Source organism: Nomia melanderi, chromosome 2 (genome assembly GCF_051020985.1).
Source record: "Nomia melanderi isolate GNS246 chromosome 2, iyNomMela1, whole genome shotgun sequence".
NCBI lineage: Eukaryota > Metazoa > Arthropoda > Insecta > Hymenoptera > Halictidae > Nomia > Nomia melanderi.
This window is the reverse complement of record NC_135000.1, coordinates 29394360-29417261: the sequence shown is the minus strand read 5'-3', so window position 1 is coordinate 29417261 and position 22902 is coordinate 29394360. Positions and strand designations below refer to the sequence as shown.

Below are 22902 nucleotides of genomic sequence, written 5' to 3'. Positions count from 1 at the left end.
GTGGGCGTCCTGATGCTGTGCCTTCGTGTTTCACCCTTTGAAAGCAATTATCCGTTAGCACTCGTATCCGTCGCCCTGCCTTTCTTTCGAGTACCCTATCACGAGTCTTCTGTAGCAAGCTTAATTGGAAAGGTAAACGATTCTATCGCAACGAAATTGTTTCTCGTACTACTTCTTTGTTCTGTAATTCGGACATCGTTATCCGCGTTTTGTACTACTATTGTTAAGTTTCTTTTGCCAGTACTGCTCCTACCTGCACTTGCAATTCAAACATAGGCTACCTGCCTTCTAACTGAACCTGAGCTTCAATTACGTAAACGTGTTGTCACCGATTTTCTAAGTAGTAACTTAATCGTAGCAAGATAAAGCTTGTCATCAAGAACCAACTTGCAGGGATCGACGCCAGAACGCAATATCTCTCATCTGGAACAGTGTAAAAATATTTTTTGTTATCTTCACTTTTAAATTTAACATGGAAGCGTGTACAGGCGGATCCACGACGGGTAATTTATGGGGAAGAGATGGTGAACAATTACTTTATTTATTACACAATCATTTGAATCTTCCGCATTGGACCTGTTGAATGGTGCTCGACAAATGGTACATCCATCATTTCATTCATTCGACATATAAACGTATACGCAGCATGCAGATACAAAAGATACTGAATATCTGCAGAAAGATACGAAATGTAATAGCAGAGTAAAAGGAGTAGTAAGAACAACATTGTATGCTCTGGTTGGATCAAATCTGTAGCCACAGGTGTAATTCGTTTAACATTCATCAAATTACCTGTCATTTGTTCAGACTTCTTAACCGCAGACCATCCTAAACTTCTTTCAACCGCCATCTTCCATTTCTTGTACCTAGCGTCCCTCTCTATAAAAAACAAGTATTTCCTTACTCTGACAGATATATAAATATGTATCTGTAACTGAAAATATAAAGTTGACAGTGTCGTCACCTTCTGGTGTTGTAGTTGGCAGAAATGTATCAGTCGGCACACTCTCCACTTCTTCCCCTTCAAATTCCCACGCTCCTATGCCCTCCGCGTGTCCTGCAGCCATAGCTGCTCCTAACGCTGTGATGTCCGGCATAGTCGACCTAACTGTTCGCATACCCAAAGGTAACATACCGTCCTATTTCTCTGTGAAACTCATCGGATCAGTTATACTTACATACTGGCGTGCCACAAAGATCTGCTTGCAGCTGCATAAGAAGGTTATTCGTTGACATTTTTCCATCTGTGTACAACTTGGTCAGCGGAAAACCACAGTCTTTGTACATGGCTTCTAAAATATCCCTCGTTTGGAAACAGACAGCTTCCAACGACGCTCTTATTATGTGCTGTTTCGTGGTGAACGCGGTAAGACCGCATATTATCCTGTGCCACAAACGTTCCCACATGAAGAATTTAAAATGGCCCCGTGGACTGGACATGCCACTAAATAATATTTACCCTCTCGCATCTTTTCTCCAATATGGAGCGTATAATCCTGTAAACGCTGGTACAAAGTATACGTCCCCGGTACTAAAAACGCTTTCAGCTAAATGTTCACTTTCGTGGACATCCTTTATAAGCTTCATATTATCGCGAAGCCATTTAATGGCAGTCCCCGCTACTGCTACCGATCCCTCCAGCGCGTACACCGCCGGGCTTTTAGGACCAAATTGATATGCTACCGTCGTGACTAAACCGTGTGAAGAATACACCCTCTGAAAGCATAATTTCAAACGATTAAAAATATTTTAAAACACGCAGATAAAAATTGTAATATTCTTCTCAAAAAATACCTACCGTTGTTCCTGTATTACATAACAAAAAACAGCCACTTCTATACGTGTTCTTGGCTTGGCCCCTCTTTAGACATTTCTGCCCGACTAACGCTGCTTGTTGATTGCCTAAAATCTGATTAAAGAAAAAGACAATGTATTCTCTGCAAATAGAAATTGCACTCAACACTAAAACCACCAGATGAGTGAAAACGACTTACTTCAGATTTTATCTGTTATAATTATTTGAAAAAAATACAAATATCTCTCTAAGAAATTATTAAATAAATTAATTTGCTAATCGTTTACATAAAAAATACAAAGTCAGTTAATTTCACTGCTTGGCGGTTATAGTATTAAAGATGTTATCGTGTTCACGAGTTTTAATCGAAATGAATCTGAATTTTATCGACGGGATCTCGTGTAACAAACTTTAGAATATATAATGCAACATACACCCGATATGGGGATACCCTTCAGCGGATCGATTGCAATATTGCCGTAGATTTCGGCGCTGCTTCTGATCTCCGGCAGCATTTGCATGGGAACGTCGAAGTATCTGCATAACGTGGGGTCCCATGACAAGGTTTCTATGTTCATTAGCATGGTCCTCGAGGCGTTCGTTACATCGGTGATGTACAACCCGCCGTCTCTACCGCCGGTTAAGTTCTGCAACCATTATATTAATAAACTCGCCGGGGATCGCGACAATGTATCCATTCCATTAAAAGTTTCAATAAACCAAATACAATCTAAACGTGCATTAACATCTATAAAATTTTATCGTCATTTTTATCAGCAATAAATGCATCAGAAAATACACGCGATACAAAAGAAGCAATTGAATCAAGATTCAATTAAATTTTTATCTACACTCCCAACCAAAAATATTTGGACACTCAGTATTATGGATCATTCAAATTGTTGTAACTTCATTTGAAAAAATCGTACAGCACACTTCAAGGGCTCATTGGAAAGGAGAATCTTCAATCTATAAGACAGTATTGCACACAATCAAGAATAAAATTTTTCAGCCTTTTCGCGGGCGCTTCAATTGGAAACACTTTTTTGGAGAACAGTACCTTCACTTCTTCGTTTGCCACATGGTGTATAATATATTTTCATGAAAAGGCACCCGGTAGTTTTACAGTAGAAGCTTCAGGCTTCAAAATGAACCCAGGTGGCTTGTTATAGGATTTTTTTTCAAGTTACAATTGGATAATCCATAACTCTTCATCATGTGTCCAAATGCTTTTGCCTGACTATAATCGTATTCAATGTAATAAAGCAATTAACAGGAAGGGTACTAAATCTTTTTATTATTTTACTTTCTCCGAAGAAACCTTTGAGCAGACTTCGGACGTACCCAAACGATCCAGGTGTCCATGGTGCCGACTTTGCACCGCTTGTCCCATATGGCTTTTCTGACCGCCGTCACATTTTCCTTCAGCCAACGAATCTTCAGCGCAGAGAAGTACGGGCTGACCGGCAAACCGCACAGAGGTTTTATGTGGTTCTTACTTTGATCCGGGAATTTCGCTATTATCTGATCGGCGATCGAGACGGTCCTTATGTCGGACCACACTGCAATGACAAACAATAATTGATCAATAGACAAGCCAATTACACGTTATCAATATTTACATTTCCCCTCATTACAGATGATTAGTATGTAAGATCTGGGGCATAGAAAATAAGTCGAAGTTCGATTGAACAGGTGGGTAGCCTGATAATACAGATAAGAGAGTGAATGTAATCGAGCACACGTGGCAATTAGAGAGATAATAAAAAGGCGTGTATGAATGAATGCGATAGCATGGGGGATTAAGTATGGTATCTAGACTTTTCAAGCCAAGTACCATTTTGCCTAATATATATTTTAACCTTCTGCACTCCAGAAGTTTCTCATTAGAAATACTCGAGATTTTTTAATGAAATACCAACGACATTCTTTCGAATTGACTTAACGAGAAATCGTACATAAATTAAAGAAAGAGGCTGTTTTATTTTAATATTTCACTTGTCGATGCATTGTACAAAGTTTAATGTGAAATGTCAAACTCTATAATTTTGCTGTGTCAAATCAATTGGCCACTGAGAGGCGCCTACGGAGTGCAAAGGGTTAATGTATACATATTTAACCCTTTTAGTTAAGTTAAGGGTTAATATATACATATTTAACCCTGTGCACTCTGCAACTGATTAAACATAGCAAAATTCTACAGTTTGATGTTTGACATTCAACGAGCGCAATACATCGATACGTAGAATATTGAAAGGAAATAGTTTGAATTCAGATTACGTGACATCTCGTTAATACAATTTGAAAGAATGTCGTCGGTATCTCGTTAGAGAATGTTGAATATTTCCAACGAAGAACTGCAGTGCAAAGGGATATATTTTTTATTGTATTTTCGTACTCATTCATTTACGTCGCCACCTAATATTTTACACTATCGATACGAATCGTGGACCCACCTATGGCGTTATATAACGGATCGCCGGTGGTCGCGTCCCACGCGACAGTGGTCTCTCTCTGGTTCGCGATACCGATCGTCACGATCTCCGCCACGCTCAGCCCGAGCTTGTCCAATTTTTTCACGACGTCCTTGATGCACGCCTTCACCGCGAACAGGATCTCCCTCGGGTCCTGCTCCACCCATCCTTCCCGCGGGTTGATCTCCTCTATGTCGATCTGGTGCGAGGCTACCTCCGTCACGTGTTGCGCGTTGAACACCTGCCCAACGAAATCACATTTAAATACCTCGGTTACCCGTGGCGCGAACGATATGCGTATCTACTTAACGAGGTGTCTCGGGAATGCGCAGGGACCAGGGAAAATACGAAACGCTTGCGAGGCGACGCGAACGTTAGAAGAAATAATCTTCGGAACTCGGTGCAATACGTGATCTCGAAAATATTTCGAATACTACAACTGGAACGATAATCTATGGGATTGATCCCTTCGAGTGTCTTTAAAAACTCGGAAGAAACGGTTTAGAAACTGAATGATTTTCTATTTTTATACGAAAGCATTGTGAGTACCGCGATTGTTTCGATTTTCCATTTGTAAGCAGGTAATAGAAATGAAAATGAATGATTTGAAGGGAAACGAAGAAATAAAATGCGATTCGCACTTTTGCACAGTGTATCGGAGAAGCGCCGCTCGGACGGTTAAAGAGCAATCAACGAAACGATGCGATTTCTTTAGATAACGATCAAGCGAATCCTTGGAATTCGTTTTTCAAGCCCGTCGTTGAAGATGCTGCGCCGTAGCGTGGCAAGGTAAGTTGCCCGAAACAAGTCGTAAACGGTGACGAGCTCTTCGATAATGGGATCAAAGATTGGCCATTTTTATTCAAGCAGGATCATTGGTGGATGGCTTTTTTCTCTCTTCGGCATACGCATTTGCATGCGAAAGTGCTTGCAACAGTGACTCACCACAAAGCGTACGGTCCGCGTGCCAACATCAATTACTCCGATAAGAGCGCCCGGTTTCTTCGACGATCCTGGCATCGCGTCTGCAAGATAAACGCTGCGTTACAACATTGTACCGTGACGTCCACGTCCGCCGAGTTTCAACGTTCCCCGGGGACGGAGCGAGTCGAACCGATCCCAAGGATAATACGAGTGGCTCGGAATAATAGTGGACTACTACTTCTGAGTCGAGGAAAGAGAGCTTCTAGGAGATGTTCGAGATTAGTTCAATACTAGCATTAACGACGTCATTAATAACATTAATTATCATTGATTATTCAGTCTTTGCTAGTAATAGTTACTAGTATTTATCGTATTAATTATCATTCTTTAATACTTTACTAGTAATAATTACTAGTACTAATAGTATTAATTATGATTCATTTAATACCTTACTAGTAATAATTACCAGTACTAATATTATTAATTATCATTGATTACTAATTCTTTACTAGTAATAAGTACTAGTACTAATAGTATTAATTATCATTGATTATTCACCCATTGCTAGTAATAGTTACTAGTATTAATCGTATAATCATTCATTACTAATCCTCTACTAGTAATAATAACTAGTACTAATACTATTAATTATCATCGATAACTAACCCTTTACTAGTAATAAGTACTAGCACAAATAGTACTAATTATCATTGATTATTAACCCTTTACGACTGTCATTTCAACAAGATGAAATTCTCATGTTTCTCAGACAAAGTCGCAAACAGATGATTCAATTACTGAAACAGCAAGAGATCAGCTCGTAGTTTCTGTTTGTTCCATTACTTAAGCGACTGATATACAGTTCAGCTCAATAGTAACCCAAGTATTAAGAAATCGAAGTCAAAAACACAGTTATCCTATTTGGAACGACAAAATGTCCCAGACTCGACGACAAAAATGAACAATTTCGTTCTCCGCGAAGTACAACGCAGCCGCGAGCAGCTTCATCTCACGCGGATCTCGCAGCTGGAGCGAGTTCCACTCCGTTTCCTACGGAATCGCGGAAAAACTGGTGCTCGGATCACGCGGCACTAGTCTCACTATTCTTTATCGGGTTTTATTACCATCTTCGGTGACCCGCGCGTGGGTTGCAGCGATAATGGCAAGATTATACCCGCCTGTCGTGGGAATCCCTTATTTTAACAGTCAATTTCGCTAATCGCTCTAACCGCGCAAAGTGAAGCAATTTTTCATAAGAAATGGTACTTTTAACCCTTCACAGACAAATGTCGACATTTCGACGAGGTGAAATATTCATATCTGGAACACCAAATAGCAAAAACAAGATTTAATCACCCAAACAGCAAGAAATCAGCACGTTATTTCCCTTTTTGCATATTTCAAAGAATCTTCGTCCACAAAGGCTTAAAATGTCCAACTTCTCGTGTTTATTAAAACTACAATACTTTCTAAATTATATTGATTCTTTCGTTTCCGAAGTCTACAGTCATTTAACTCTCGTCGAAGTTCAAACAGGTATCAACGATCGTCCGGAGGAGCGTGACTCATTAACGAGAAATCCGACGGCGTTTCTTCCTGCATTTCCAAGAAGAAAAATAATCTTATATCATCGTAGGTTCGTAATGCTCAACGATAAAACAGCGAATCTGCATAAACGCGTTCGGTCCAAGGACGAAAACCGCGAACGCTGACGATCGGAAACGTTCCTGACGTTTCGCTGACGTCTCGGACGCGTCCGAGGCCGATCGTCCGCGGAGTCGTTCAACCCTATTTCCCGACAGTTCGAATAGCATTTACCATAAGGACATTCATTCTTCTCAACCCCTTGCCTTACAATAACGCGTGAGACTCGTGGTGAAGGTTCCAAACAGAACTTAATACATTGATAATAGCAAAGTTGTTTTGATCCGTGGGTAATGAACAACATTCTTGTTAAACTTTAGAAATCTTCATCAACGTTAACAATTAGCCAGTGAAATCTCACCAACCTGGCGCGAACGATATCGTGCAATCAGCACACCACAAAGCGCTCGCTTTTTCCTCGCAGCGAGGATAGTCCGTATCTTCGCGTGGCCAGGGGAATTCCCGTCGCAGAGATCCGACGCGAAACTGATGGAAGATCAAGCGAAAGTTTCTCCAATCCACTGAAAACCGCTGAAGATCCTACAGTCTCGAGAAACTTGAAAAACTCGCTGAAGATCTAGAGTGTCAGCGGCAAGCTGGAAACGGAGAGTCTGAAGTCTGAATGAAATTCGATCTCATTCATGCCCGAACGCTTCATTGTCAGAGACACTCGGAAGTCACCGGCGAAAAGTTCCCGCGGCGCGATTCAGCGAACCCGAGGGTGACGTCACTGGAGAACGGCCGACCCGTTTCCGCGGCACATATCCGAAGTCGTTGACCGGAAGAAGCGCGTTGCCAGCGAGACCGCGCCGGGCAGGACGGAAACGAGAATGACCGGACGGGCCGTCTGGCTGAGTTTTTTCATCGGGACACGGTTAAGCGTGCGTTAGATACGGGAGAGACGCGATTCGTCGCCGCCGGAGGCTCATTATCCGCGGCCCTCCCCTTCTTGACCCGCTTCGCGAAATTCGAGATAAAGGAACGCGTCACTGCGTCTTCGCGGGACGCGAGAGAATCATTCGACGTCCGGAATAAATATTATCGGGACGGGTGCATTCGCGAGCGAGTGAACAGGCGAACGTGCGCGTTTAACGCGTTGAGCGCCATGTCGGCCACTGGTGACTTGGTTAGGTCGATAATTGCGAGACAAATCGAAACCGGTCGTTTTGACTGGTAGTTCTAGTGTTAACGCGTTAAACGCCACACCAGTCATTGATGACTGAATTACTTGGAAACAATGGTAACATACAAGACAACCGATGTGAAATAAAGATGTTTAATAAGGCAACTAAGTTGATGATAGTGTAACGCAAACGTTGCAACGCCGAACGGTTCATAAGTATTCCTAGTTTTCTTTGCTACGAAAGACAAACTCTATGAAACGCTTGAGATTTTCGTGCCGCTTAACGTGTTAACCTTTGGACGGACGGACACTGTCTTGGACTTCTCGCGTTTCTTTTAATAGAGCACTGAATTATGCAGCGGAGTCGTAAATACTGAGAGAAACATTGTCAGTCTCTCGTTAGTTGAATGGTTAATGTAGTTGGCAGTTTTTGAATTTAGATGTGCTCGAGCCAGGCGAGATTCGACAGCAGAGTGTTAACACGTTGAATGCCAACCAAATCGAATTACTAGAGTTCACTCAATTAAACCGTGGTTATTTGGAAAAATTCCTATACTATAAATAATGCTAACTAATGTGGTGACTTCAGCTAGATGAACCTGCAATAATAAAATGCGATCAAATGATTTATTTTCATATTTTTCCCATTTCAAGTATTTCGTACCATGAAATCGTGCGGCATTCAACGCGTTAACAGTGTATAGTTAGAGAGCATGGAAGTGAGTTGATTGATTACTCGATTTCATTCGCCACTTTATGTTCTTATGAATAGGAGTTGTTTATTAATATGCCACCGTTTTATCAATGTGAATGAATGTTCGAGACCCTCGGAAAATCACACGATTAAGATATCGCTTTACGCTAAGATCCTCTTGTACGATATCCAATTGGCAAGAAACTCTCGTATATCCGAACGAAGTTTCAATGGAGACTCGGTTCCGTTGAGCTCAGCTTCGTTAAACTTTGCACTCGAAAGTTTTTTTCGCTAGGTTTTCCTCTGAAACAGAGCTACAAGCCGACGGTCGATAGTACGATTTACATAAACGATGATCGTGCGATCTCTCGACTCGCAACCGACCGGTTACACAACGCCCGTAATATTTACAATGTCCGTAAATTCGGCGTTGAGCAACCGTCGGACAGATAAAGCTGGAATCCTCCGTCGGTCCCGCGCGCACGCGAGACAGCGTTCGCGAACCGTGAGGTAATATTGTCGTCCGAAGCGAGGCGAGAAAAAAATGCGAACCGACGGGACGTCAGGCGAGCAGAACGAAAATATGTTGAGAAAAATTGGCTCGTTCGCGAGGCGGAGAGATACGGGCGAAAATATTAATAGTTCGTTAGCGATGCTCGGATCTTCCCGGGTTTATCTGTGCGGCGGGAACAGGTTGCGTAAGGCCGGTCGCGTTCGATCTTCGCTTCGATGTCGCGTAATTCACCGTTCACGCTGATAGCGAGTAAACGGCGACCCTTATTTTTACGAAAGAATCTCCGTTAATACCCGAATTTATCGGAACCGTCCTTATCGGGACAGAAGCAGATAATGTTACATAATCCTGCCTAATCCTCGCTAGCGACAATAATTCCCAGTCGTTTCTCCAATGATATTAACCTTTTGCGGACGAAGATTCTTTGAAATGTACAAAACCTTCTCTAAATTATATATCAATTGCGTAATTGATGGAACAAAAGGAAACTACGTGCTGATTTACTGTTCGAGTAATTAGATCATTCTTTCGTGACTTGGTCTTCGAAATATGAGAATTTCGTCTCGCTGAAGTGTCGATATTCGTTCGCAAAGGGTTAATAATGTTAGTATTGATTACTGATATTAACAGTTGTATGGTTAACATTTAATTAATTGAGAAACATTCCTTTCTCTCTCTAAATCAGACCATTATCAGTCTAAACCACTCGATGATCCTCATTAGAACCTCACTAGAACTACCGAGCATTTAATTCAATGCGTGACAACAGACATTTTAAAATGACATAGAATATTTTCACTTTCTTTAAACATTCATCATAGTACTCAAGTGAAACTATTTTCGAAACCATTTTGAATATTCGATGCCTCCAAGGCACCGATAATTGCGAACAAGGACACCAAAACCAGTCATTTCGACTGTCGAAACTGGCAGACTTGTGACGAGAATATTAAACTGACTTTCAGAAATCTACGTATGATTTATTCTCTGAAGTATACATTAAACATTACTTTCCTATAATCCTTAACCCTTGCAGTAGACGCAGAGCAACAAAATTTGTTCTCTTTCCAACGAATAATCGCTAAAAACGTGTCACCCGAAGTTGTATAGTTTCTCGGACGATTTATGACAGGGATTGGGCCTGCGTGCGGCCCAGAGAGGTACTCGCGAGGGTGGCCATCTGGGCGACCGAGAATGGCGTCCCGAGGTCGCGTGGCCATCCGGCGTAATAGGATTCATTGTTTAAAAAAGGCACGGGAATGTTTGAAAAAGGCAGGCAACCAGACGTTGTCTCGCTTTAAAGAATAGGAACACTGTTCCTGTAGGATCTGGCCACGGAGTGGGGAAGGCGAGGGTGCCTTTTGGTGAAAGGACCGTGATGGACCACGCGCAGTTACCCCAGAACCTCCGTGCGATCGAGTGAAAAATAAAACTGGATTTAACATCAGAAGAGGGATAGATTTTTTAAATCCGCGATCAAAATGGAAATCGAATGCAACCTCGGTGCCGTCGTTTTTTGGAAACTCTCGCGTCTGATGTGGTACTGTTAACTTCGGCTGTGTCGAGAGGAAATGTGATTGTCGATGTGCCGGAGTTCAGTGGCACTGATATCGGTGAAGATGCGCAACAGTGGTGTGATACCGTGGACAATATTACGCGGAAACTTAACGCCGTGCAAAGGTTAAGCTAGGCCACCGACGCTTTAACCCTTTGCACTCGACAATATTTGTCATCAACACGTTCGCACCGGCGCTGTAATTTCCACTCGTTCCCATTTGGCGACTGAATTCTCGAAATTGATAGAAATATTGAAATGATGAGTAAGTAAATTAATTCTCAACTATATGGCAATGTTCTCTAATTACCAAACCACTTAACGAGCCACAACACTGTCTAATGTGTTGAAGATATTCATTGCTTTCTGACTAAATATTAACGATACTTTTCGCAACTGACACAATTGATTATCTTCTATGAATTAAAAGACAGAACTATTCTACTTCGATGTTCTGAATGAATTGAATGTTTCTTTAAATGCTCTGGTAATTAGCGAAGTTGCATAGCTAAGTGTCTTTATTAAAAACGAGATTTCTCGTTGCCAGTACATTATCATAACTTTTATCAATAATTAAATAAAATACAATAGTACAATTTGAATTTCTATTTAATAAAATAGACCCCCCTAAATTTTATTAAATTTATAATTTAAACACGTACAACATTATTTCTATTTAAATTATTTTATCGACACTATCATAACTTTTATCAATAATCAAATAAAATACAATAGTACAATTTAAATTTCTATTTAATAAAACAAACCCCCCTAAATTTTATTAAATCTGTGATTTAAACACGTACAAAATTATTTCTACTTAAATTATTTCATTGACATTATCGTAATATAATTCGAAAAATGAGAGGTTTCGTAAAGGAAATATATTAATCGCGGCAGCCGGAAAGAGGAAGAGGAGCATCGAGCACACGCGGCCCCGATTCATCGCGAGCGGTGCACGTGTGCATTGTGATGCTCGCGTGTGCATTCGCGGCGTCTTTCGATAGAATGCACCGCGGGAGAGGCTGCAGAACGCGGGGAAGCGACGGATTGGTCGGCCAGGGGAGGCTCGTCCGTATTTACGCTCGCGATGCGTCATTATCGAGCGCCGGCATACACATATTCCACGCTGCGTCCGCGAAGGTCTCGGTTTTTCCTCCGGGGGCGGCGAACAAACGACGTCGACGTTGCATAACCCGTCGCTCACGTGAATTGCTCACCCTATTCTCCGCTGTACGGCCGCCCCCGCGATTGCTATACAGTCTACTTCGAAAGAAAGTCATTGGGAAGAAATAAAGACCGGTATAAACACGGTCTGATCATTGTTCGCGAGTAATTAACCGCTTGTAGTATTATTCGCTTTATTTGTTCAGCTCGTGTGACATGTTTCTATTAGTTTAGAAGAAACGCGAACGAATTGTCCACTCTTTAACCTCTTGGCGTACAATGACGAGTGAGACTCGTGACGAAGATGTCTAGATTAATTTAACAACAATGTTATTCATTAGCCACGGATCAAAGGAACAACTATTTTGCTATTATCGTAAATAGTACGCCAAGGGGTTAAATACAAATTTACTTTCAAGATAATATATTGATGATAGCAAAATAGTTTTCTGATCTATGCGCATTGAACGACATTGTTTATTAAACTAATCCCGAAGTGTTCATCGCGAGTCTCACTCATCGTATAGCAAGGAGTTAACTCTGCGGTCGAATGCCGCCGTAATGGCGCCATAATTTACGAGATTCAGTTTAACCTTTTGCAGGCGAATGTCGACATTTCGAGAGATCGAATCTCCATACTTGGAATACTAAGTCGCAAACGAATGATTTAATTGCTCGAACAACTAGAGGTGAGTACATAGTTTCCACATCTATCATTTAATCGATCAAGATAGAGTTTAGCTTCATCTGCGAAAGGTTTCGTATGTTAAAAAATCTCCGCTCGCAAACGGTTGATACTTTCGTCACGAGTCCGAGACGATATTGCAGGTTAAGGGGTTAATGAAGTCGTCGCCGGGTCGTTTCCGTGTTTCGAATTCCACGGGCGTACGTGGACAGGCGAGGCGGCATTATTTTTAGTCGGTTTAAAAAAGATTTGCAATCCACGGTGTCCCGTCGAATGGAACCGGTTTCGTTCCGTTCACCAGCGCGATGAATCGGCGCGCAATGCGCAGCTGTATTTCGCGTGCCGCTTGGCACCGGGCACGTCGATCCCGTGACGTTTCACGCGATGCATTATGCACCACCTGGCGACCACGCCTGCACCCCCCGCGCATCCCTTCGTCGTCCTCGAATGCGAAATCATTGCGAAATCGACGTCATTCGCAAATTTTGCCCGACCTTTCCGCGGCGGAGCTTGCGTTACACCTTGGCCAAAAGGTGTTGTCTCGATTTTCGATGTGGTTTACATCGCTAGATCGCCCCATAAGCTTGTACCATTTATTTTTACACCGTGTAAAATGATATTTGATTAACCCTTTGCTCTCGAGAGGCGACTCTCGGTGCAAAACTTCAATATTTACCATTGAACTGTGTTTAACGTTCCAATTCACGAAACATTTATACTTCCGACCTCTGATTTATCAATTTCTGTATTTATGTCTGACCTCTGGTTGTGTCTGGTTTTTTTTCAATTATTTATACTGAAAAATCTTCCGAGCGCAAAGGGTTAATTCTTTAGGGATGAAGATTCTCTGAAATATACAAAACCTTCAGCAGATGAAGGTAAATTATATAAGTTGCTTAAATACAAGAATGAAGCTACACGTCGATTTCTTGCTTTAGTGACTGAATCATTCGTTTGTCACTCAATGTTCCAAATATGAACATGTGGCTCATACAATGAGTTTAGTATAACATTCTTGCAGCTTCACGACGTGTCGGATACCTTCTACCGACTAAACTGACGCATGAAGATTTAATCACTCGACTCGTATCGCTCCTTAATTACAAAACGTAGCGCAAAAATTATCAACACCGCGGAAACCTATGGGACGTCTTAGTATAATACGATAGAACCTCCTATAACTCGGTTAAAACATCGTTGAAAAATAACCATGTGCGAACGTGAGATTTTCCATAAGAAACTGATACAGAAGATCAACTTTGCTCTATGAATTATTTCTCGATTACGAGCAATACAATTACGTTGCTATTAATCGTTTACTGAAAGAAGAGGAATAACATTTGAAGAATATTCTATGTCTACGTTCGCTCTGAAGCATAATAGTCAACGACAGTAGAATAATATTCAGTTCGAACTGAAAGGAATCGTTTTATTTTCCTTAGTACATTTCTATGTGCGGAAAATATAATAATTTTAGAGTAGTTTCTTTAAGACTCATTAAAATATTTAATATTAAAACTAGTGCAATATTGGAGCCTACAGAGTTCAAAGGGTTAAATGCTCGGTAGTTTTAGTGTTAAGCCGTATTAAAAATCTTCGCCTCGTGTCTGAATTGTAAGGCAAGAGGTTAACAGTTGATAATTTTCCTCAAGAAACAGAGACGTTCCACGATCATTTTTCATTGAATCGTTTCTCCCGAGGAATTCTGTGGCAGGTAGACTCGAAGGTCATCGATGATGGTATCTGGCCGTCGATACGCGATAAGGCGAACTCGAACTTTAATCGGTGAACGTCGATCCCGGTCCCAGGTAAAATTCCTTCGTCTAATCCCACGGAAGTCGGGGATTTCGTTTTATCAGTCGAGATAGGCAGATTCGATTCTGATTTGAGGAACGAGAGAGGACGGTCGGAGGTGTGCGTTCGCGGCCACTCGGTGAGTTAGTAATCCGGCCAAAAATAAAAGGGCGCGCGGTGACCGGTGACAAATCGCGCAACACGTTCGTGCGCTTCTCGCGAACCTGTGATTTTAAGCAGAATTTAACACTAGAACTACCGAGCATTTAATACGCTAGATTATTTTCGGTTTCTTTGGATATTCATCGTAGTACTCTAGTGAAACTATTTTCAAAATCATTTCGAATATTCAATGCTTTTAAGACATCGATAATTGCGAGACAAATCGAAACCAGTCATTTTGACTGGTAGTTCTAGTTGACACGTTAAACGCCACACCAGTCATTGATAACTGAATTGCTTGGAAACAATCGTAACATGCAAGATAACGGTCCAATGAAAATGCTTAATAACGCGACTAAGCTGATAGTGTAATGCAGGGATAGTAACGCTGAATAATTAATCATTACCTGCTTTCTCTTGTTACAACGGAGTAACTCTATAATAAAATAGTCAAGATTCTCGTGGCGATTAACGTGTTAACAAACATAAATGCCATTGAGTTGTGTTAGCATTGTGTTCTTGTTAGCAATCTGTATGGTTCATACTAAATCTAGATACGAAAAGAGCATGAAATATTTTCTGTTACCACATTATTAACCAGTTAACTGTGGAATTTAGTTGGAAAAACCTCTCGTTCTCGCAATAAAATAATGCAGGACGAATGCACGTAGAGTATATTTCAACGAAAGATCAAAACGAAACAAAGAAGAATTACATGTTTGTGACAAAATGAAAAATTCATCGCTGAAAGAATTAGTATCATATCAAGCCTTACGATGACGTGTATCCTCGTCAAACGCAGTCAACTGGTTAACGGCAAATAGTTCTAACAAATGCACCTACTAAATTAAATCGTAAGGCAAGGGGTTAATCCTGCGCAAACCGCAGTTGCTACAAACGTACCGCGATGAATGAACTTGACCGGTGCAATGAATACATCGCAGATGTTTACGCGAGTGTCAATTGAGTCGGAAGCGAATGCGGTTAAGTAGATTTTTCAATACTTTCTAATTTTTCTAAACTTTATTTATTCTATTAAAGTTTATATTTTTTCTATTATTTATTTATTCTATTATTTATTCTATTAATATTCTTTCTAATAATTACAGGATCTATTCTAATTCTAAATCATTAACCCCCGCAAAAGTATCTCCACAGTTTCAACGACTGTAAAGTAAAAACTCATTGCTTTCCCCTTCTTCAATACACTTAACCAGTTTCACCGACAACAATGATTCGTATCGTAAAAGATTCCATCATTGAATAACACCAACTCACCTTTGGACTTCTGCTGGTGCGAGTAAAATTTAAAGATGCTCGTTTTCCGGCCCGATTGGGTGCGCTCTAGTTCCTGAAACCTAGGAGATTCGTCGAACATCTCATCCTCCTCTTTCTCATCATTCTCTTCCTCTTCCTCTTCTTCCTCCTCTTCCTCTTCCTCTTCCTCCTCTTCCTCCTCCTCCTCCTCCTGTTTCTTCTTCAACTCATCCTCCATGATCGACGGTCAATTTGCCTTCGAACTACCTATCCACTGTCCTCCCGGCGGTGGACAAGGGGTTCCCCGTGGGTCGCTCCAGTTGCTATCCTGCGCAGGCGAACAGAAACGAATGAACATAGAGTGACTTGAGTATTTAATTTACACCGTCCCTCTGTTTACGCGGCACTTCCTTCAGGCGAGTCTCTGTTCCACGCAAATTGTAACGCTATTAAAATCAATTATTTGCACGCGATATCGATGTACGATCCAAATAAACTATACTTTTCATTCCTTCGTTAACAAGTTGTCTGTCACGGTCATTGATGCTTGCGAATCACAATGTCGCAGCACGATCAACGACAAAAGTGATCAACATCCCGAGTATATAGATTTGCAACGTAAGAATCACGATATGAAATAGTTAACACTAGAACTACGTGCATTTATCGGTAATGATATGCAAAGTCTCTAAAGATCGTGACAATACATTGTTTCCCGATTTCAGACATTTCCTACGGTGTTAAACTATTTACTTCAAAAATCGGATACACTTTGGAGGTACCAGTAATTGCAGAATAAGGAAACTAAAACCGGCAGCTTTGACCGGTACGTTAATTATCGTGTTAACGCGTTCGCTACCAGCGTATTGTCTTCGATCCAATGAATCTAAACGAGACATTAGAAAAATGAAACTGAAACGAGTCACTGTACTACTAATCTCGCAGATTGTAATGTCTAATAACAATATCTATAAACCTAATTTCGTTTTCATTGTTTAACCCTTTGTCCGAAGTACTCTTGGTTCCTCACTTTGAGGTTCACATCGACGTTGGTTCATTCAATTTCAGCTTAATACGACGCTCTATTTATTCAAGAATATTTGGGAGTCGTTGAAATGTTACCTTTAAATGGTACAATTGTGACTACAAATAAATATAGAAAAATTGTTAAAACAGGTAGAGGTTGCAATAAAATAGAATAGTCAGACTCGACATAGGAAGGGTTAAATATTAACTCTTTCCACTCGGAAGATTCTCACTAGAAATATCCAACAATTTCCAACGAGACAAAGACGATATTCTTTGAAACTAACTCGAGCAGAAATCACAAGTACCGAGGAGCTACAAGCTTATTCGAGTGCAAAGCGTTAATTGCAAAGCGTCTGATTTTGTTTCCAAGTTAATTAACGTTTAACTGGGAATATTGTAACACTTTCTGATTAAGTAAAGACGATATTCTTCATAGGACTGCATAAATATATACAACCGTCACGAACATATAACGCTGATAACGAACATGTTAATCGTTTATCCCTGTCACGAAGGACCAAGATTCTCATTAGCAGCGAACGTGTCAAGCTAACCGAGAGAAATATGTATTAAAACTTACACAGCTCGCCTCCCTCGTTTCGTTTCCTTTCGTACCGACGGGCTCTGTTCGCGCGATTCTCATTCGCTCGAGGGGAATCCACGTGGAACGAGTGCTCCGCGTAAACGGAGGGACGGGCGCAAGGTGGATCGCGCGGCGGGCTCGCTGATTAGCGCACCGGCAAGGTGTGCCGGACACATTCGGCCGAGAGGACGCGCGAGACTCGTCGCCGATGCCTTTCGTCTCCTGTGCCTCCGCTCGCGGAGGCTTTCCCTTCGCCCCGCGCCGCGGCCGACCCCGTCCGGCTCCGCGCGTTACGTGCCGCACTGGTTCACGTTCGGCGGTCTCCTCATAGTCACGGCCAGCGGCGACACTCTAAAATTAAACCGTCCGACGGCTTCGATCCCGCGGCCACCCCTAATACCGCGTACCTTTAGGACGAACGTCATCGGGACATTAAACGCTGGACAATGCTAGGGGGAGGGTAACCGCGGGGCGGAGGTTGGAACCAGCGATGAGAACGGAGTGCTTCGGGTGTTCTACCGTTTGGTTGCCTTGGTTTGTGGGGGCGATGCGCTGGAGGACTTGGTTAGGGGTGGGGGTGTTTTGTGGATTGCTGGTAGTTGCGGTTGGTTTGGTTGTTGCTGGTTTTGGTGTTGGTAATTTTAATGGTGGTTTGGTAGTTGTGATTTGGGAAGTGTAGTATCGGTGATTTGGTAGTTGTGATATTGGTAATTTGGTGACTGTAATATTGGTAATTTGGTAATTGTAATATTGGCAATTTGGTAACTGTAATATTGATAATTTGGTAATTGCAATATTAGTAATTGCGATATTGGTAATTGCGATATTGGTAATTGCGATATTGGTAATTGCAATATTGGTAATTGCGATATTGGTAATTGCAATATTGGTAATTGCAATATTGGTAACTGCAATATTGATAATTGCAATATTTGGTAATTGCAATATTGGTCATTGCAATATTTGGTAATTGCAATATGGATAATTGCAATATGGATAATTGCAATATTGATAATTGCAATATGGATAATTGCAATATTGATAATTGCAATATTGGTAATTGCAATATTAGTAATTTGGTAATTGTAATATTCGTAACTGTAATATAGGTAATTTAATTAATCCAAGGATATTCTTAAAAATATCAGTTAGACCACTGTTCAACTTTGTCTTCAGTTGTAACTACTGCATTCACATATAGCTAAATAAATTTATAATAAATGAAGCATCTATCAATAGAGAAGGGGAAAGGAGTATTCCAGTGTTTAAAAAGAAACCACATGACCCCTTCCTCCATCTTCCTAATCCCATCTTGCATCCATTCGCCGACTCTATAAACTTCACCTCACGAAACTTAGTTATCGTTCGTGCTTTCAACCCTCGCTCGGTTCACAATGTAATATCCACGATTCGATTGGGAAGACAACAATCTACGTCAACATATTAAGCCCACTCTTACTCGGAATATTGTTGCTATCATTATGTCATGTTTATTACGAAATAATTGGACGTAAACAGTACGAGTCGTTACGGTATTGCGTAAGGGCGTGATGCAGCCAGAGGCTGTTTTAAAACCTGACCTAATACCGAATATTGATAAGAGACAAAATAGCACTTCGTCCTCGCTTGAATAGAAACTGATTACTTTCTAAATCTCGGACCCTTGGATTTATCAACGTTGACACCAAAAATCGACGCCATTAAACAAGGGGTTAACTTGCCGAATCTCGCGGATCCACCGTTTTATATGATGCAATAAAGCTCTTATCATTTTTATCGTTGACGAGACAACCGGCCCATATAACTAAGCACGCAATAATCCGTAAACATGTATGTAATAAGAATGAAATCCGCGAGTAGCGGAAATCTTAGATAATATCCGAGACCGAGCCGCGTTCAACTAACGTAGCTAAATTATAAACTTCACAATTAAATTTCAACCCTTTTAGGGAAAGGATATTTTGAGAGTATAAGAAAAAGAGAGATATAGGTCACGATCGCATCGAAAGGTGAAAAGCCGATATATCGGCCGTAATGTGTTAGAGTTAACGTCGCCGTTAATTTACATTAATAATTGTGGTATAAAGTCGGAGAATTCCTTTCATCGTTGGCCTCGAACGGCCGCCCCAATTTTCGAACCGAGAAACCTGGTCACCCCAGTTTCACCCGGCCAGTGGAAATAGGTTAACGGGGGGCAGCGGGTCAATTCGAAAATCCATTCGAAAAGGCGAGTAAGAAGGCCTGTTTTTCTCGTCTCGCGTTGAGAAGAGTTGAAACGCTGCAACGTGCTCGAACGAGTTAGTTAACAGTCGATCGTTAGACAAAGTTCTTTGAGCATTGTATTTGCATTTGAACACTTCAGGCTCCCCTGTGACGTTAAGGACGCATCAATTACGATATCGACGAATGCAAATTGAGTGTAACTTTGACCGTCTCGGCTCGGTTGCCGGGAAAACCTAGTTGCTGAACTGGACTGATAATTATCGGTTGTAATCGATAGTGTTCGCAAGGGAAACCGATAGAACTCAGTTTGCAGTACTAATTAGTTAAATGCATTTGACGAGAATACTTGTCACTTTAAAACTCGAAATAATATCGATGTTTTTGACAATTTATTTTGATTCTGAAATTGTTGTTAGTCTCTTTAACACTTACCACTCCAGATGGTCTTGTAATCTATCAGCAACTGCAACTAATTTTTATAGTATCTCTAGCGAAAATGAGAAATGCTATAATTTCTTAGATCTTTTATTATCCTTCTTAGTGGAAAATTTGGACGTGTGAGAAGTCTAATAATTGTAGGGTAGTTTCTTTAAGATTCTTTAAAATATCTAATATTAGAATTGCTACAATATTAGAGCCTACAAAGTTCAAAGGGTTAATACATATTGATTCATAGTATATAGTTTAATATACTAGATTTATATGTATATTAACCAAATCACAATTCATCTATATTTTAGAATGCACACTTTAAAATCGATTTGTTGAATGACCGAGTTGAACGATTGAGAAAAGAAATTTCTTTCCAATAATTGTGAAAGAAATTTGAAAGAGATTCTAATGATACGAACGAAATTCGATGACACGATTTCTAATTGAATTACTTTGATTCTGTATTCAAGACCATGACCGAGTCGTTCAAAGTTTCGAACTCTAGATATAATTAATGGCGGGTTCGTAATTGGTGTTCGGTTCAATGGTAATTGAATTATCGCGATAAACCGAGTTAAAATATCGCCGCGACGACGGATGACGTAAAGTGCTTGCCGCGCGAATCAGTTGAGTGCACCAGACGTGCTGATAAATCGCCGTCGAGACTCCGATTACCGGACTGCGAATTTTATGCGTTTACAGCGTGCCCCATTGTCTGAAACCTCGATACTGTGCGGAGTTTTCTTGAGTTTAATCGGGATCAGACAACTGACTATGTAAATCGACCCATAAAATTCCATATCCGCATGCATACTTAATTAAACCCTCACGAAGACTTAGAGTTTACAAACTTTATAACATAATTTATATTTACCTTAATTGACAAAATAAAAACCGGTCAATTTATTCAATGTTTCTCCATACGGTGACGAATAATATTAAACAATTCATGAACTGATGTTAATATAAGTACAAGTGTAAATATTTTATATCCCTGTAACTCTAAAGTTACCGAGTACATTATAATAAAATTATAGAACAAATTAATATATTAAAATATATTCAACATTTCAAACTTAGCGATAATTTACAGATTAATTAAGCAACGAAGCTATTTTATTTAAATATTACACAGAAATACAAAGTTTAATTTAAAATACTGAATATTCAACGTCATAGTTTCCTGTATCAAAGCAAGTAGTAATTAAGAGTCACCTCTCCAGTGCAAAGGGTTTTCTATTCAAAAGTTATTTCTTCATTTAGTGTCACATAAATTTTTATACAGACAAGACAAAAAATTCCAGCTATACGGAAAAGAGAAAGAAGTCGCAAAAAAGATAGTCCACAGGGTGCTTCCACAGTGAAGTTTTACAAAGTAAACAATTGTATTTTTTGATGACACTGTTAAATGGGTACAACGTCGTGAGTACCGGACATAATGTGGTCTGTAAATAGTCCGCATAATGCGCTGGTTTTTTCCCGGGAAGCATCAGACTACCCGTTAGAGAAGTGCTCCGTTCGGGCTTATATACTAACCGAGGCGTTTGCGAGCACTAGCGAGAAACGTGGTGCATCGCGACGTAGCCACCTAGCGGTGACGTAGGAACTGAGCTGGTTCCACTCCGTGCCACGAGCGCTGTCGAGCTTCATTTGGCGCGCAAATATAAAATGACATTTTACCTTTTAGTGTTCTCGTTTCGTCCAATAATTATACCGTATCAAAGGAACCGCACTTTTTCTCAATGAATCATTAATAATATTCACCGTGTATCGTACTTTAACCTACCAATAGAAGAACATGAACCTAACAATTTTCGAGATTAACAATTTCTCTATTCCATCTGTCACGAATTTTATTTAATGTGCATGAAATTCAAGAATTGTTGAATTCTTATTGATTCAATCAACAATTAAAAGGAACTCTCCACGTGATATGAAGGGAAACTGATCTCCATGACATTCGCCGAGAGATTTCAAGGCGCGACCGATTTAAATAACCAGCAATTGGAACAGCCGAGGCTGGTCACCGTATCGTTCATCGCGACATATATCCAGTAACCTATTAACTGTACAAATGGCACTAATGCGTCGGTGGTAATTGAGTTTTCCGCGAGACCGACGGAAATTAATGGCAAACAACGTAGGGAAGTGTGTCGAGGGAAGGAAAATACGACTGCAGTGGAACTGTTACGTGCAAAACGAGTGCACACTGGTGTCCCACTTTATTTTGATAATCGACACTGGGTCCAATGGAATTTCATGTATTATCCGATTGCGAGACTCGCGCGTGTATTATTCCTATGGGGGAATGTCAATGAAAACGTTGACAGGACGACGGTACGACGATGCGAAGTCGCGGGGCACTTTCGTTACGTTCGAATACAACGTGCCTTGCCCACGTGCTATGGAATTCCGATATGGCTGTGTCACCTTTCAATTCGTAACGGTAAATGGGAAACCGAAACCGTCATCACCGGATGGTTATTACGAGTTTTTATTGGGACGATCGTGACAATGTTAGAGGGGGCAGAATCTTTTAAGTCACCGCAATTGAAAACAAACGGTAAATACTTACGAAAACGTTGCGACAGACGGCCGGCAAATGAACACTTTACGCCCCGATGCGGACGCGAACGCGAGATCCAGCGATGTGCACGGGCATTAGCACTGTTTTCAAGCATGCACCTTTTTAAGTGGTGCACGGGGAAAAACTCATAGATCACGATATCCACGGCACACACACCGAGGCACTGCACGTCCCATGCTTCGAAATGCACTAAACCATGGCTTGTGTCGTCTGCTGGAGAATTCGGAACACTAGCGGCCATATGTCGAAGCTAGCGCCTT

General features: G+C 40.9%; 1 protein-coding gene across 4 annotated transcripts; it reads right to left on the bottom strand.

Annotated features, from left to right (window-relative positions):
- Positions 1-34: 34 nt before the first annotated feature.
- LOC116430015 (glycerol kinase 3) lies at positions 35-22865 on the bottom strand. 4 transcript variants are annotated; one of them, XR_013001425.1, is made up of 13 exons: positions 17398-17741; positions 15810-16116; positions 5215-5294; positions 4252-4510; positions 3140-3357; positions 2230-2442; positions 1799-1909; positions 1460-1716; positions 1179-1384; positions 965-1108; positions 793-879; positions 254-423; positions 35-181 (listed from the first exon to the last, which is right to left on the bottom strand). XR_013001425.1 is itself a non-coding variant. In XM_076374255.1 (12 exons), exons 2-12 carry the CDS (start codon positions 16024-16026, stop codon positions 326-328), a joined length of 1890 nt encoding a protein of 629 aa, XP_076230370.1. In that variant the 5' UTR covers positions 16027-16116; positions 22631-22865; the 3' UTR covers positions 35-325. The 4 variants fall into 4 exon arrangements, 3 of the variants coding, with proteins under 3 accessions (XP_076230370.1, XP_076230371.1, XP_031839483.1); XM_076374255.1 differs by lacking the exon at positions 17398-17741 and adding an exon at positions 22631-22865 and having other exon boundaries at positions 35-423; XM_076374256.1 differs by having other exon boundaries at positions 35-423; positions 17555-17754.
- Between the last annotated feature and the right edge of the window lie 37 nt (positions 22866-22902).

What these genes read in the sequence shown, in the direction of transcription:
- LOC116430015 (XM_076374255.1), bottom strand. Translation starts at nt 16,026, where the DNA reads ATGGAGGATGAGTTGAAGAAGAAACAGGAGGAGGAGGAGGAGGAAGAG. An exon ending in TGGACACCTGGATCGTTTGG is followed by an intron (nt 2,443 to 3,139) that starts GTACGTCCGAAG and finishes TAATGGTTGCAG; the next exon opens with AACTTAACCGGCGGTAGAGA. An exon ending in GAAGTCTGAACAAATGACAG is followed by an intron (nt 424 to 792) that starts GTAATTTGATGA and finishes ACACTGTTCCAG; the next exon opens with ATGAGAGATATTGCGTTCTG.